The following is a 14477-nucleotide window of genomic DNA, read 5'->3' as shown; positions in this document are numbered from 1 at the left end:
TATTGCTTACCATTGCTTGTTCTTCACCCTCTCGTTTAGCAGATGAATGTGAGGTTAAATGCTGTATCTCACTGAGCCAAAATATTAACTATAATGGAATGTGCTGCCCTCAAATGGTGATTTAATTGTGTACCAGCAGGGGTCAGTGTTTCATCGATTGTACACAGTGATTGTGTCATTCAAAGCGCTAATCTTTAATCTCTGAAAATTCAGCTATCAGGCTTTATTAGGGAAACATTATTAAAATATAGATCTAATTAAATGCTATTTATATGATTGAATGTAAATATAGCTAGGCTCTCAAGGAACACTGAAAACGGAAGGCTTCAAATATTTGAAGAGCGAGGTTAGTGTCTGCTTAAGACGATGCCATGGCAACTTATTTGAATTTATTCATTTACAGTAAAAAAAAAAAAGAAACAAAAACTTCCCCATTTCAATCTAATCACAGTCATATATCTTCCAGTGTGGTTAAAAGGAGAAATGCCTATGTCACACCTTTTACTCAAAATTTCCATGCAAGTGATGCTCGTGATTCAGCTGTTTGATTGGTTCAGACTAAGGTCCTGTTTCTTGGAAGAGCAGACCGAATCCCCCGCTCATTTCAACACGCCAGGGAAATGTTTACTGTATTCTTGAGAATAGAGAATGATCATGAGAATAGCCTGAGTGGATGCTCTTTCAACAGTTAGCAGTTCTGAACCACCATCTTTTATCTATATCCGCTTATTCCTGGTAAGGGTCACGGGAGCCTATCCCAGCATGCATTGGACGAGAGGCAGGAATACACCCTGGACAGTCCATCACAGGGCACGCTCACACACACTCATCTCATACCTTTGGGCTGTGGGAGAAAACCGACACGGAGAGAGTATTGAGAAAGAACGTAAGTTGAGAAAGTATTGAGGAAATACAGGAGAAAACATGCAAACTCCACTCAGAAAGTCCCCGGGCCGACGTAACTACGGCAACGGTTGACGTGAGGCAGCAGTGCTACCAACTGCACCACCATTCCGCTCCTGTTTACTGCCCAGCTTGTGTTTTGGGCAGTCTGCTGGTTTCCCTGTCCTGTCCAAATTCACTCTGTTCACTGGCTCTCTGTCCATTAGAAAACTCAGCAATTCAAGGATAAACCGATAAAAAAGCGTCCGTTAAATTTTCACGAGATGGAAGGTCATTTGTCACTCTGGCTTGTGCCGCGAAAGAATAAAAAAAACAGACACGGACAAATGCAGAACACGGACATTTTCCCTTGATTCAATAAATAGTTTCCCTTCATGGAAATGAATCTTTGTGTTCATTTCCATGGACTAGGCACCTTATTTTAAAATTATTATACAAAAATCTTCCTGGAAGAAGCACCGACGCCGCCATTTTTTGAGTTCGCTAAATGTGTGACAGGCAGTTGACAGGTCTAGTGCCTCTTGTTCTGTTTGCAGCATATTTTCCAGGCTCCGTAAGTGCTTGCCTGTGGCTCCTCCACAGTGCATTGTGGGATAGCAGTCTTGAGGAGACGATGCGTTTCCACCGCAGGAACTATACCCCGGAACTAGGAACCTTTTGAGGAACTCAGTGCGTTTCCACCGCAGGAACTAGGGTCTAAATTTAGTTCTGGGGGCTTTGTTTTACCCCCCAAAACGTTCCTGCTCGGGGGGTAGTACTTTCCCGAAAGTACAGGAACCTTTTGGGTGGAGCTTGCAGCGCTGAACATTTCTGATTGGTCGAGTACTCGTAGCATTTGTGTTGTATTTATTTTCCGCCATTACCCGCCATGTTTGAAAATATGCAGCGGCAAACCAATTTATTTTCATAATAACTTCAAATCAAACTTGTATGTCATGCGGCGCAGTAGCCTACTTTTGGTTATAGCCTGTCAACGTCTTGGAATTATAACGTGTGCTCTTCTGTTCTTTTCTTGCTTTAGTATTCGTTTTATAAAATGCTAAGCATTCGTGCTGGGACAGCATATTACGTAGGCTACCAAAACATTCAAACGGATTAATTCGGTTGCTGAATATTTTCTTCCGGATTTTCTTTGTTAGCCCGTTGTAATTGACTCAAAACGTTTGATACAGTTATGTGAGGTATGCGGTAGTTCTGCATAATTAACATTGGTGATACAGTACAAGCAAACTGGAAATCACCTTCCGCACTTTTTATCCGGGTAAAATAACAGGTTAATTCAGGTTAGGTTAATTCTAGTAATCTTCCCTTTAGCTTTTTCAGACTGCCGTAATTTTACTCAATTTCAATTCCACGAAAAGACCAGGAAGACTATGGACTCATTTATGGTGCATGGTTCGCATCTGGAGGGCACACTTCGCTGCTCGGCTAGCAGTAACTTCGAAGGAAAGCAAACGGTGGCTGTACCACTACTAATTTACATTTTCACGCAAGTCCGAGTTTTCGTTCTATTCTTGTCATTTTGCGATTAGCCTATATGGAATTAACGACGGAAAGTAATAAAACAGCAAATTGTTTACAACGTGTGCATGTTTTCTGCTTTTAATGAATGTGTTTGAGAGGATATATGAAAATCAATAAATACAAAAGTAACCATATATAGTCATTGTTGGTAACCCGTTGTATATAAGTGGAATAAACCCCTCCGGGCTGTCCCGGTTATTAGAAAATAATGTAGGCTACTTCGGTGGTAGTATGGGGTTACAGAAGAAATCATATGACAGATGGACCGACGACAACGTCAGTGGGCTAATTTTCCTAATCTTCGCGGTACTTTAGACCCCGGTGGAAACGCAGACACCATTGGCTGAAGGAACATTTTAGTTCCTGGTAAAGTAGTTCCTGGGACTGAAAGTTCCGGGTAATTTTGGTGGAAACGCGGAATAGCTGCGTGTAGCGAAGAGTAGGGCTGAATACAGTTCAGGAGTGTTTTTTTTTTTACAAAGAATATTTTATATGACAGCCAAAGTTCAGACTGCACTTTTTAATTCATGGCGGAACGTGCGAGAGAACTGGCTTTTAAGATTGTCTGAGAGCTGAGTCTATATGACGTATGCATGAAGAGCGTTTATCGAAAAAATAAAAAGCCTATCTAACTTCCACTGTGCAGCTGAAGGTTATTTAAAGGACATATGTGTCATCAGCAGAATATACAAAATGATGTTCAGGGGAACTTCAGAAGAACTTCAGACTTTCTGACTGACTGGTCAACTGAACAAAATGGGAAGCAGCATTTATTAGTAAATTCTTGTCAGATACCAAAAGCTGAGCAATAAACATAAATATGGCACACTTCTGTAAAAAAAAAACAAAAAAAAAAACAAAACAAACAAAAAATACTATCACAATTAGACATGTTGTATCACTGTTGGAAAAGAATATAATTTTGTTCTGAGGATCAGCTGGGAGGACAGACGCACCGACATCGGCTTTCTGGAGGAAGCCAACATGGCCGGCATCACCACCACAATAATGCAGCACCAACTCCGACGGACAGGCCATGACACCCGCACGTCCGACACACGTCTCCCCAAACAGATCCTGCACTTCCAGCTGAAGGTCAGCGAGCCGCCAGCAGGCAAAAGAAACACTTCAAGGACAATATCAAGATCAGTCTAAAGAAATTCCACATCACATCGAGCAACTGGGGGGCACATAGTTTTTTTTTTTTACAGAAGTGTCTCGATGTGATGTGGAATTTTTTTTAGACTGGTCTTGATATCGTCCTTGAAGCTGCTAAAATGTTCAGACTGCACTTTTTAATTCACGGCTGAACGTGCGAGAGAACTGGCTTTTAAGAGTGTCTGAGAGCTGAGTCTAATATGACGTATGTACGGAAAGAGCGTTTCTCGAAAAAAGAAAAAGCCCATCTAACTTCCACTGTGCAGCTGAAGGTTGTACTTAAATACAGGGTTCATGCGGGTGCTTGAGGTCTTTGAAAATGTCTGAATTTTGATGTGGTGTTTCCAAGGTTTGGAAAGTGCTTGGATTTTGAATAAAACACTTGAAAGTAATTATTGTAATTATTGTCATAATAAGAAATTGCAAACTGATTGAATTCACTTTGGATAAAGAAATAAAATAAGTCAGAGAGACCCAATTGATTGCTTTTTACCGGTGAGGGTAAATGGATATACATGTTTGTTTTGACATGTTACTTTACCTCCCAATTTTAGCTTACTAAAGTTGCGAAGTTCCGGAAAAACTTTGACAATGCACCTTGAAAGTGCTTGAATTTGACTTTTGAAAAGGTGCAAGAACCGTGTAAATAGATGTACGTGTCATCAGCAGAATATAGAAAATGATGCTCAGGGGAACTTCAGAAGAACTTCAGAGTTTCTGACTGACTGGTCAACTGAACAAAATGGGAAGCAGCATTTATTAGTAAATTCTTGTCAGATACCAAAAGCTGAGCAATAAACATAAACAAAAAAAAACAAAACAAACAAAAAATACTATCACAATCAGACATGTTGTATCACTATTGGAAAAGAATACAATATAAATAATGGAATATAATGTTGGAGAGAGAGAGAGAGAGTCCACACTGCTGTCCTGCAGTTACCTCAAACCACAGGCGCTGTGCTCTCCCGTCCTTGGGATTGGTTCTGTTGGGAGCCACGCCCCCGAAACAGCGCCTTCACCCTGTCAATCAGCTGCTCCCTGAAATGGTCGCCCATGAAGAAGTAGAAGGCGGGGTTGACCACGCTGTGGGCGAAGGCGATCGGCCGGGTGACGATGTAGGCACTCTCCACGCAGCGGTCGCACGTGTGATTGGACGCCGCCGCCGCGGCCTGATGGGCTATGTGCACGTTCCTCATCACGTGGTACGGCGCGTACAGCACCAGGAACATGGCCGCCGTGGCCAGCACCATCCGCTGGGGCCTCCGGAACCCGTCGGCCCGGTTCTGGAACAGGCCCGCCTGGGCCTTCAGGACGGCCGCGATCCGGGCCGAGGACAGGCAGAGCGCCAGCAGCGGCAGCAGGTAGCCCGTCGCCGTGAGCGCCAGGCTGTAGGCCAGGTGGCGCCCGCCGTCGCCGCCCGCGGACAGGCTGCCGAAGTCGCTGCAGCGGGTCCAGTTGCTCCTCTCCATGTCCCGGACGATGAAGACGAGCAGCGGGGCCACCTGGACGCAGACGGCCACCCAGGTGAGGGCGGAGACGGCCACGGCCACGCCCCGCCGCAGCAGGGGGTGCTGCCGCAGCGGGTGGCGCACCAGCAGGTAGCGGTCGGCGCTCACCCACGCCATGAACAGGATGCTGGAGTACAGGTTGACGTGGAGGAGGAGGCGGTTGGCGATGCAGAAGCCGGGCGAGACCTCGGGACTGTCGCGGGCGTAGCAGTTGGCGAGGCGGGGCAGCGTGCACAGGAAGAGCAGGTCGGAGACGGCCAGGTTGAACAGGTACACGTTGCTGCTCTTCCACCCTTTCAGGCAGAACAGGTACCCCAGGATGACCAGCAGGTTGCCCAGGAGGCCCAGGCAGAATTCCAGGCTGTACATGGTGGGCAGGTAGTACCACCGCAGCAGGTTGGCCAGCTGTGTGCAGTCACAGGTCTGAGAGAGGGGGCAGAGAGAGAGAGAGAGAGAGATAACATGAATATTCTTTATTGCTTATTGCGACAGTTCACCTGCCTCCACTGAACATATTACACCCTTGTGACACCACACACTCTGAAACAAATTCAAGCTCCATTGCCTCATAATGCTGAAACTCCACCATCAGAGAAAAGAAAGAGAGAGAGAGAGAGCGAGAGCGAGTTCATATAAAAAATATATAGCATTCTGCTAACATCCCACTCACATCCTGCTAATGTTCCAGTAACACTGCGCTAGTATTGCTAAATCATCCGGACAAAATTTCGCGAACGCCTCACCAAAACTCAGCTGCAGTTGCCCTAATGTCAGCATGAGCGGAGAAGATTCCTTCCACACATTTCATATTCTTGCATACATTGGTGCACTTCGGCACCGTCTTCAACGGCCAAAAAAACTGAGCACTTAATCCAAAATTGAATCGTGATTTTGTAGTTCTGCCTTACCATGGTGCTGCACTGCGCTGAGGTTGAGAATATGACAGATGAAGTCTCTTGATACGTTTTTGATGCTACTATTAAACTACTCTTTTGCATAACTGATAAGTAGTTCCGCTTTTGCTCCACAATGTATACTATAGTTACTTATCTTTCACCGTCAGTGTGTTTGTTTTTTTGTTTGTTTGGTTGGCTGGTTCCGCAACCCGTCTAGCCTTTCGTCTGTAAAACAATGTTCCAGGATGTTTCCAGTGAGTTGATCATGATCGATAGTCAGTGTGTTGTGGAGTTTTCACCTCAGGCTTGAATCAAGCTTGCTAGGATTTCCCCCCCCTTCGAAATCCTCATATCAATTCAGACTAGAGTCTAAATCGAGGACAAGAAAGAAGGGAGGTTCTGGTGTCACTAGCTCGCTTCAGTTTGTCGTTTGACTGAACGAGGTAGCGAAATTTGCCGTGAGTACCACGCCATAGCGAGCGACCATTGATTTTAGCCGATGGCTTTCCTGTTTTTATTGTGTCAGTCCGTGGGACTCCGGTAGCTACGTTCTCATACTGTCGCTGCGGGGGCTGTATGTCTGGGGCAATTTAAAAAGTAAAGATGTGGTACGGTAACACAACAGGAGCGAGTGCTGAATGAAATTAACGCGAGCGTAATATCAGGACACCGCTTTGCTGCTCTTTCACGGGGTACACTGCCTAGGCTTCAAATCAAAACAAGACCAAAACGAGGCCACGGCGTCTCTCCGCACTTTTTACATTTTTTTTATATCAGTGGCCAAATGAATGCAGTTCTGAAGAAAAACTCAGATGTGACCAGACTTAATGTTTTGGAGTACCAGGTCGTAGTCAGTCAACTTTCTGATCACGCCACATTCTTTGTGAGAAAATCTTGAACAGACTCCCAAAGGGTTGGACACTGTCATTATTTTCTCTACAGCAATCCGGGCCTAACCTGAACCTAAGCAAATAGGACTTGATGCCCCCGTACATGATTGTCCTCACGGGAATCCTCTGTTGAACACCAGCGCATTCGGGTAATAAATTCAAGGCAGGCCTGGTTGTGCAGTAGCACTGCCCCCTCACAGCAAGGGGGCGGCGAGTTCAAATCCTGGCCACGGGCCTTTCTGTGTGGAGCTTGCGTGGTCTCCCCGTGTCCGTGCGGGTTTCCTCCCACGGTCCGTAGACACGCAGGTTGGGCTAACTGGGGAGACTGAACTGTCCATGGGGTGCGAATGGTGTGTGAGCCCCGTGTTGGATTGGTGACCTGTCCAGGGTGTATTCCTGCCTTTTCACCCAATGCGTGCTGGGACAGGCTCTAACCCCCGTGCAAGCACCCCGTATTACATTGCAATATTAATTTTATATTGAAAATCCACACGGTCACTTGTCCAGAAATAGCGTACTAGCTGTGTCATCTTTCCAGTAAGCCCTAAGGCAAAATAAATACCCTTCAAAGCATTGACTAAGATCCACTATTTGATCATAATAACTGTGCGCCCTGTAAAGAGGAAATTGAAGTGGCAGAGCACCTTCCATTCTGCCGTTCCAGAACTTTCTGGGAAGACAAGTAGTTATATGACTGGGATGGAATCACTAATTCAACAGAAGCCCTGTTCTGGATTTGTTTCTCGTGGGCAGGGGTGTATAAAACATTTGCATGGTTCCTTTCATTTGTCACTTTGGACGGCTTTAAATTCACAGAGCAGGAGTGCGTTGGTATATTTCTGTATCGCAGTTTCAAACATTTTCTAGTGCTTGAGATCTATGTCATATGCCAGGGTCTACCCTTAATATTGTCATGTCTTCTGATAAAGTCTAAAGTTGATAATATAACATTACAATTTTACGGCATCTATAAAAATGTGAGCAAAACAACAACAAAATCCTTTCTATTGCTACATGACAACCACCAGAACTACTACTAATGTTACTACAGTTATCATGTATGTTCATCATCATTCTATATGTGTATATACACACACACACACACACACGTCAAACTATATTGCATATTGTAGATATAAATCAATTATTGCTACTTAAATATAAGAACTATTATATGTGACTACATAAATTATTCTAGATAGCCATTGGCAATGCATATATAATACCGTATATATTTTGTAATATTACATATATTTAACACTCTATGGTACAGTACCATGCATTTCATATTCTTGCATAAACTGACATGTATATGACATGACGTGTGTATATTTTTTGTTTTTGTGGGCATAATCTTCAAAAGGTGTAAAATGATTAAAATTTAAGTTCTGCCTTACCATGGCGCTGTCTGTATTGATCCGTAGAAGGTGCTGAGCAGCACTGAGTCTGAGAATGTTGTCAGATGAAGTCTCTTGACATCTCTCTATTTGAGGCAACTCTCAACTCTATTTGCGTGAGCAAGTGTTGAGACTGGAGGAAGAGGAAGTAGCTGACTCAAGATTTTAATCTCCAGAGAGCTCTCACGTCAACCTCCACTCGAAATGAACCTGAGGTCACCGTTAAGTTTGAGTCAGGATTGCGCAACCCCCATTCCTGGAGATCCACCGTCCCGCGGGTTTTCACTCCAAACCCAAAGTCTGGAACACCTGATTCACTTCAACCCAAAATCTGGAACACCTGATTCACTCCATCCCAAAATCTGGAGCACCTGATTCACTCCAACCCAAAATCTGGAACACCTGATTCGCTCCAACCCAAAATCTGGAACACCTGATTCGCTCCAACCCAAAATCTGGAACACCTGATTCGCGCCAACCCAAAATCTGGAACACCTGATTCGCTCCAACCCAAAATCTGGAACACCTGATTCGCTCCAACCCAAAATCTGGAACACCTGATTCGCTCCAACCCAAAATCTGGAACACCTGATTCGCTCCAACCCAAAATCTGGAACACCTGATTCGCTCCAACCCAAAATCTGGAACACCTGATTCGCTCCAACCCAAAATCTGGAACACCTGATTCACTTCAACCCAAAATCTGGAACACCTGATTCGCTCCAACCCAAAATCTGGAACACCTGATTCGCTCCAACCCAAAATCTGGAACACCTGATTCACTTCAACCCAAAATCTGGAACATCTGATTCACTCCAACCCAAAATCTGGAACACCCGATTCACTTCAACCCAAAATCTGGAACACCCGATTCCTCCAACCCAAAATCTGGAACACCTGATTCACTCCAACCCAAAATCTGGAACACCGATTCGCTTCAACCCAAAATCTGGAACACCTGATTCACTCCAACCCAAAATCTGGAACACCTGATTCACTCCAACCCAAAATCTGGAGCACCTGATTCACTCCAACCCAAAATCTGGAACACCTGATTCGCTCCAACCCAAAATCTGGAACACCCGATTCGCTCCAACCCAAAATCTGGAACACCCGATTCGCTCCAACCCAAAATCTGGAACACCCGATTCGCTCCAACCCAAAATCTGGAACACCCGATTCGCTCCAACCCAAAATCTGGAACACCCGATTCGCTCCAACCCAAAATCTGGAACACCCGATTCGCTCCAACCCAAAATCTGGAACACCTGATTCGCTCCAACCCAAAATCTGGAACACCTGATTCGCTCCAACCCAAAATCTGGAACACCTGATTCGCTCCAACCCAAAATCTGGAACACCTGATTCGCTCCAACCCAAAATCTGGAACACCTGATTCACTTCAGCCCAAAATCTGGAACACCTGATTCACTCCAGCCCAAAATCTGGAACACCTGATTCGCTCCAGCCCAAAATCTGGAACACCTGATTCACTCCAACCCAAAATCTGGAACACCTGATTCGACTCAGCGAGATGACCAGCTGTTGAATGTGGTGTGCTTTTGTTTGGGTTGGAGAGAAAACCTGCCGGATGGTAGATCTTCGGGAACAGGGTTGGGCAGCCCTGGTCTAAGTGAAGGGAGTGTGGTTGTGCTCTGAGGAGAATCAGGTTTTGACTTTGATTAAAAAAAACCCAAAAAACAACACAGTCATCGGTTTTTAGGGAAAGCAGTTTGTCGTACTGGAACACATTGGAGGGGACCAGCAGGCTGTATATGAATGTAGGCAGTGAACCAAAAAGCTACTGTGACCAGTGAAAGATCCTACCTGTGGTTCTGTAATGCTGTGGAGTCCATTTTCTTGGGGTGGTTTGGCGGCACCAGGATTGGGATCAATTCAGTCTAAGTTCAGTCAATTCAGGAAAGGATTCAAAATCAAATTCTATGGGGATTTTTCCAATGCATTTGTTTAATTTAAATTAACTACCGGAAATGACAGAAGTTAAAAGGAATATATCTCAACGCTTTCCTCCTGTACTTGTGACACTTCCTGCCTCGGCAAAAAGCCTCTTCTGAAGAATGATACATTAGGTCAGAAGAGTGATCACTGTGTGATCTAATGTGTGTGTGTGTTTGTGTACGTGCGTGTGTGTGTGTGTGTGTGTTTGTGTTAATGGGTGAGCGGTAGACGAATAAATGTAATTATTTCAGTCATAATAGTAATTATTGTGATTGCTACGTTCACGTTGGCTTGTGTTTACATGTTTTCATAAGCTTTGGCAGTGGTTGTCCTACCAATGAAGCCCCATTGAAATGAGCTAAATTTGGCTGCAAATCTGTAGGGCTATCCAACAAATAGAGTGAAGCAATTATCTAAGCACTGCTCATTGATTTTGGCCTTTCAGTCTGGAGAAGGCGCTGCACTCCGCATTCCTGAACAGCTATTTTGAGGCAATTGTGCGTACAGGCTTGCTTATCAGCAGTACCATAGATATCAGTATGGCGTGTTGCCGTACGTATCATATTCTTGCTTGCGTTGACCTGCGTATGTTTGTTTGTTTCCGGGGGCACCATCTTCAAGTGGCTCACAGTCCGGCCATTTTACATCCAGAGCTGAATGGTGATGGTGTGACGCCGCCTCAGCGCGGCGCTGACCGCTCTGATCCGTAGAATGTGCCGAGCGACGCTGAGGCTGAGAATGCAGCGCTGAGGCTGAGAATGCGCTGAGAATGCAGCGCTGAGGATGAGAATGCAGCACTGAGGATGAGAATGCAGCTCTGATGGAATGACGAGAGTGCGCCTGAGAGATAGTCAGTTCTGAGGATGAGAATGCAGCACTGAGGCTGAGAATGCGCTGAGAATGCAGCGCTGAGGATGAGAATGCAGCACTGAGGATGAGAATGCAGCTCTGAGGATGAGAGTGCGCTGAGAATGCAGTTCTGAGGATGAGAATGCAGCACTGAGGCTGAAAATGCGCTGAGAATGCTGTGCTGAGGATGAGAATGCCACACTGAGGATGAGAATGCAGCACTGAGGCTGAGAATCCAGTGCTGAGGCTGAGAATGCGCAGAAAATGCTGTGCTGAGGATGAGAATGCAGCACTGAGGCTGAAAATGCAGTGCTGAGGACGAGAATGCGCTGAGAATGCAGTTCTGAGGATGAGAATGCAGCACTGAGGATGAGAATGCGCTGAGAATGCTGTGCTGAGGATGAGAATGCAGCACTGAGGCTGAGAATGCAGTGCTGAGGATGAGAATGCGCTGAGAATGCAGTTCTGAGGCTGAGAATTCAGTGCTGAGGCTGAGAATGCGCTGAGAATGCAGTTCTGAGGATGAGAATGCAGCAATGAGGCTGAGAATCCAGTGCTGAGGCTGAGAATGCTGTGCTGAGGATGAGAATGCAGCTCTGAGGATGAGAATGCACTGAGAATGCAGTTCTGAGGATGAAAATGTAGCACTGAGGCTGAGAATGCAGCGAGAATGCAGCTCCAAGGATGAGAATGCAGCACTGAGGCTGAGAATTCAGCGCTGATGCTGAAAATGCCGCACCGAGGCTGAGAATGTAGGCAGACAAAATAACAACAAATATCTCTCTTCAGCTCTGTCTGAGGCGACTGTTGAAACGGGAGAGGAAGTGGTGAACCAGTGATTTTATCTCCAAACAGCTCTAACCTCCACCGTCACCAGAAATAACCCCGCGGTCAGCAGTGGACATTCAAGTGTGCAAGCCTGTGCAAAAGCCCTGTTCCTACTGCCCCGTGAAGCTCTGCCTGAGTTTTGCTCATTGCTTTTTTTCGGTCTTTCGATCTGGAGAAGGCGCTGCTTTCTGCTTTCCTGAATAGCTGGTCTGAGGCACTTACACATTACTTACATTGAGCATACAGGCTTACTTTTTTTTGTTGTTTGTTTGCTTTCTTTGTGTGAGAACTATGGCATACTTGCATATTGAGCTCATTCAAAGTATGACATCAAAAGCAAGCTATTGCCCTTGGGAATATGTCTGAGTGAGTCTGTTTGAATCTGATTTCTGTGAGTTGGCTAACCGTTTGGAGCATGTGAGCATGTATCAACCAACGCTTGTCCTTCCCATTTAACAAAATTGTTATAGCTTAGGTGCCCTCTAGTGGATAACGTCTTCTCAAATGTGGAGATATGTGAGCCCAGCTAACACTTTTTGGTTCTCAGAACATTTCTGGAATGTTAGGGCAATCTTTCCAGTACATACCCTTGACCAGTTTCATTGATGTCCTTTGAAGGTCATTTGTGCGTTGCAAGAAACATTGGAGGAGCAGCGTGGGCACACAGTCAGTTGTTTTTTATTCAAGTTATAAAATAATTTGTATTGTGGCTGGTCATTCCTGTTGATCACCAACCACAATACACAATACAAAGTGGGCTATAAGCAGTATTAAACATGTCAGACATTTCAAGGCATTCATTTGATATTTACATTACATTACATTACATTACAGGCATTTAGCAGACGCTCTTATCCAGAGCGACTTACACAACTTTTTTACATAGCACTTTACATTGTATCCATTTATACAGCTGGATATATACTGAAGCAATGCAGGTTAAGTACCTTGCTCAAGGGTACAACGGCAGTGTCCTCTCCCGGGAATCGAACCTGCGACCTTTCGGTTACAAGCGCAGTTCCTTACCCACTGTGCCACACTCCGCCCTTCACGTTTCATGATGTTGTTTTCATGGCTAAAAGACAACAGACAGGGGACAGCGTCAGTACTTTTTGTTACTATGTGCCTGCAACATTTGTTCTGTGACTCGACACCATAATTTCATCATTTCATGCAGACACGGAAGTCGGCTGATGTATGTTGGTGGTTTCATGCAACTCCTCATTCGGCCAGCAGAGGGCAGCAGAAGACACTCTGTTACCTCACTCGGCCCGTGTGTCCTGCTCTACCATCAGCGCGGACGCAGATGAAGATGTAGGGTGTAGTCCAAGGTCAGCGGTAATGGATCCTAGCCACACAGAGAGACCTGGAGAGGGGACCTGCGGAGACGGCTTCTGAATGTCGTGCTGACAGAGGGTGACTCACCTTTGAACTTTAGCGACCTCTGACCGAGAGGCCGCACTCAAAGGCCATTGCTTGACCGTGGAGGGTCACGTTGGGGTCCCTATGGTCTGGTTAGTGTTCTTCACAGCTATGAACTCAGCCAAGCGAAGGCTGGAGCTAGCAGCCGGAGTTAGTGACCGTACTTACCTTTTTGTGCAACAAAAATTGGCAATATTCGTGGAATTTAAGTGCACATACCAATTACTTCAAAATGTAATACTAACTTATTTGTCAAATAAATTAAATTACAACAAAGTGTTTTTAATAATATATATATGATAAAATATGCCCATTATTGCCAATCAGTGGGATATCTGACTATACCCAGAAGAACATATTATTAAGCAATACTGACAGTATATTGGTGTGTCTTGGGATATAATGCATATTTGGAGTGCCCCGTATATTCAAATGCATCGGTAAATGTATAACGGTATATTTTTCAATATATGTAAATGTGTATTTTTTTCGTTATCTCCTGTTCGTGTGTGTTTCCCGGGTGCTGGGCAGGATCCTGCATGTTAGTGATTCTGAGCTCTGGCTCATTCACGGAAGCGTTTAGCGCCGGCGCGCCGCGGTGCTGCGATATAACCAGATGGAATTTGAATTGCATCTTTCATCATTTGACTTTATTTGAATTGAGTTGAACTGAGGAAAATTTCCATCCCTGCTACCCCCTTGACTCAGTCCTCACCACTCCACCCCCCCCCCCCCCTTGTGTGTGTGTGCGTGTGCGTGCATGTGCGTGTGTGTGTATGTTTGAGTGTGTGTGTGTGTGCGTGTGCGTGCATGTGCGTGTGCGTGTATGTTTAAGGGTGTGTGTGTGCGTGTGCGTGCATGTGCGTGTGCGTGTATGTTTGAGTGTGTGTGTGTGTGCGTGTGTGTATGTATGTTTGTGTGTGTGCGTGTGTGTATGTATGTGTGCATGTCTGTGTGTGTGCGTGTGTGCTTGTGTACGTGTGTGTGTGTGTGTGTGTGCGTGCATCCTTGTGTAGGAGGTCCTGTGAGTTTTGCTTGTTGAACAGCTTCTGCGGTGCTCCTATCAACAATCCACACACTCTTCTAAATGAGTTCATCCCACCACCCCCCCTCTCCTAACCCCTCCCCCCACCCCACCTG

General features: G+C 45.3%; 1 protein-coding gene across 1 annotated transcript; it reads right to left on the bottom strand.

The window, feature by feature from the left end:
* Nucleotides 1-3170: 3170 nt before the first annotated feature.
* LOC135258208 (succinate receptor 1-like) lies at nucleotides 3171-8543 on the bottom strand. The gene is made up of 2 exons (XM_064341511.1): nucleotides 8280-8543; nucleotides 3171-5519 (listed from the first exon to the last, which is right to left on the bottom strand). Exons 1-2 carry the CDS (start codon nucleotides 8280-8282, stop codon nucleotides 4530-4532), a joined length of 993 nt encoding a protein of 330 aa, XP_064197581.1. The 5' UTR covers nucleotides 8283-8543; the 3' UTR covers nucleotides 3171-4529.
* Nucleotides 8544-14477: the final 5934 nt, after the last annotated feature.

Source organism: Anguilla rostrata, chromosome 6, assembly GCF_018555375.3.
Source record: "Anguilla rostrata isolate EN2019 chromosome 6, ASM1855537v3, whole genome shotgun sequence".
NCBI classification, from domain to species: Eukaryota; Metazoa; Chordata; class Actinopteri; order Anguilliformes; family Anguillidae; genus Anguilla; species Anguilla rostrata.
The sequence above is the reverse complement of the archived record's forward strand: the minus strand, read 5'-3'. Positions and strand labels throughout refer to the sequence as shown.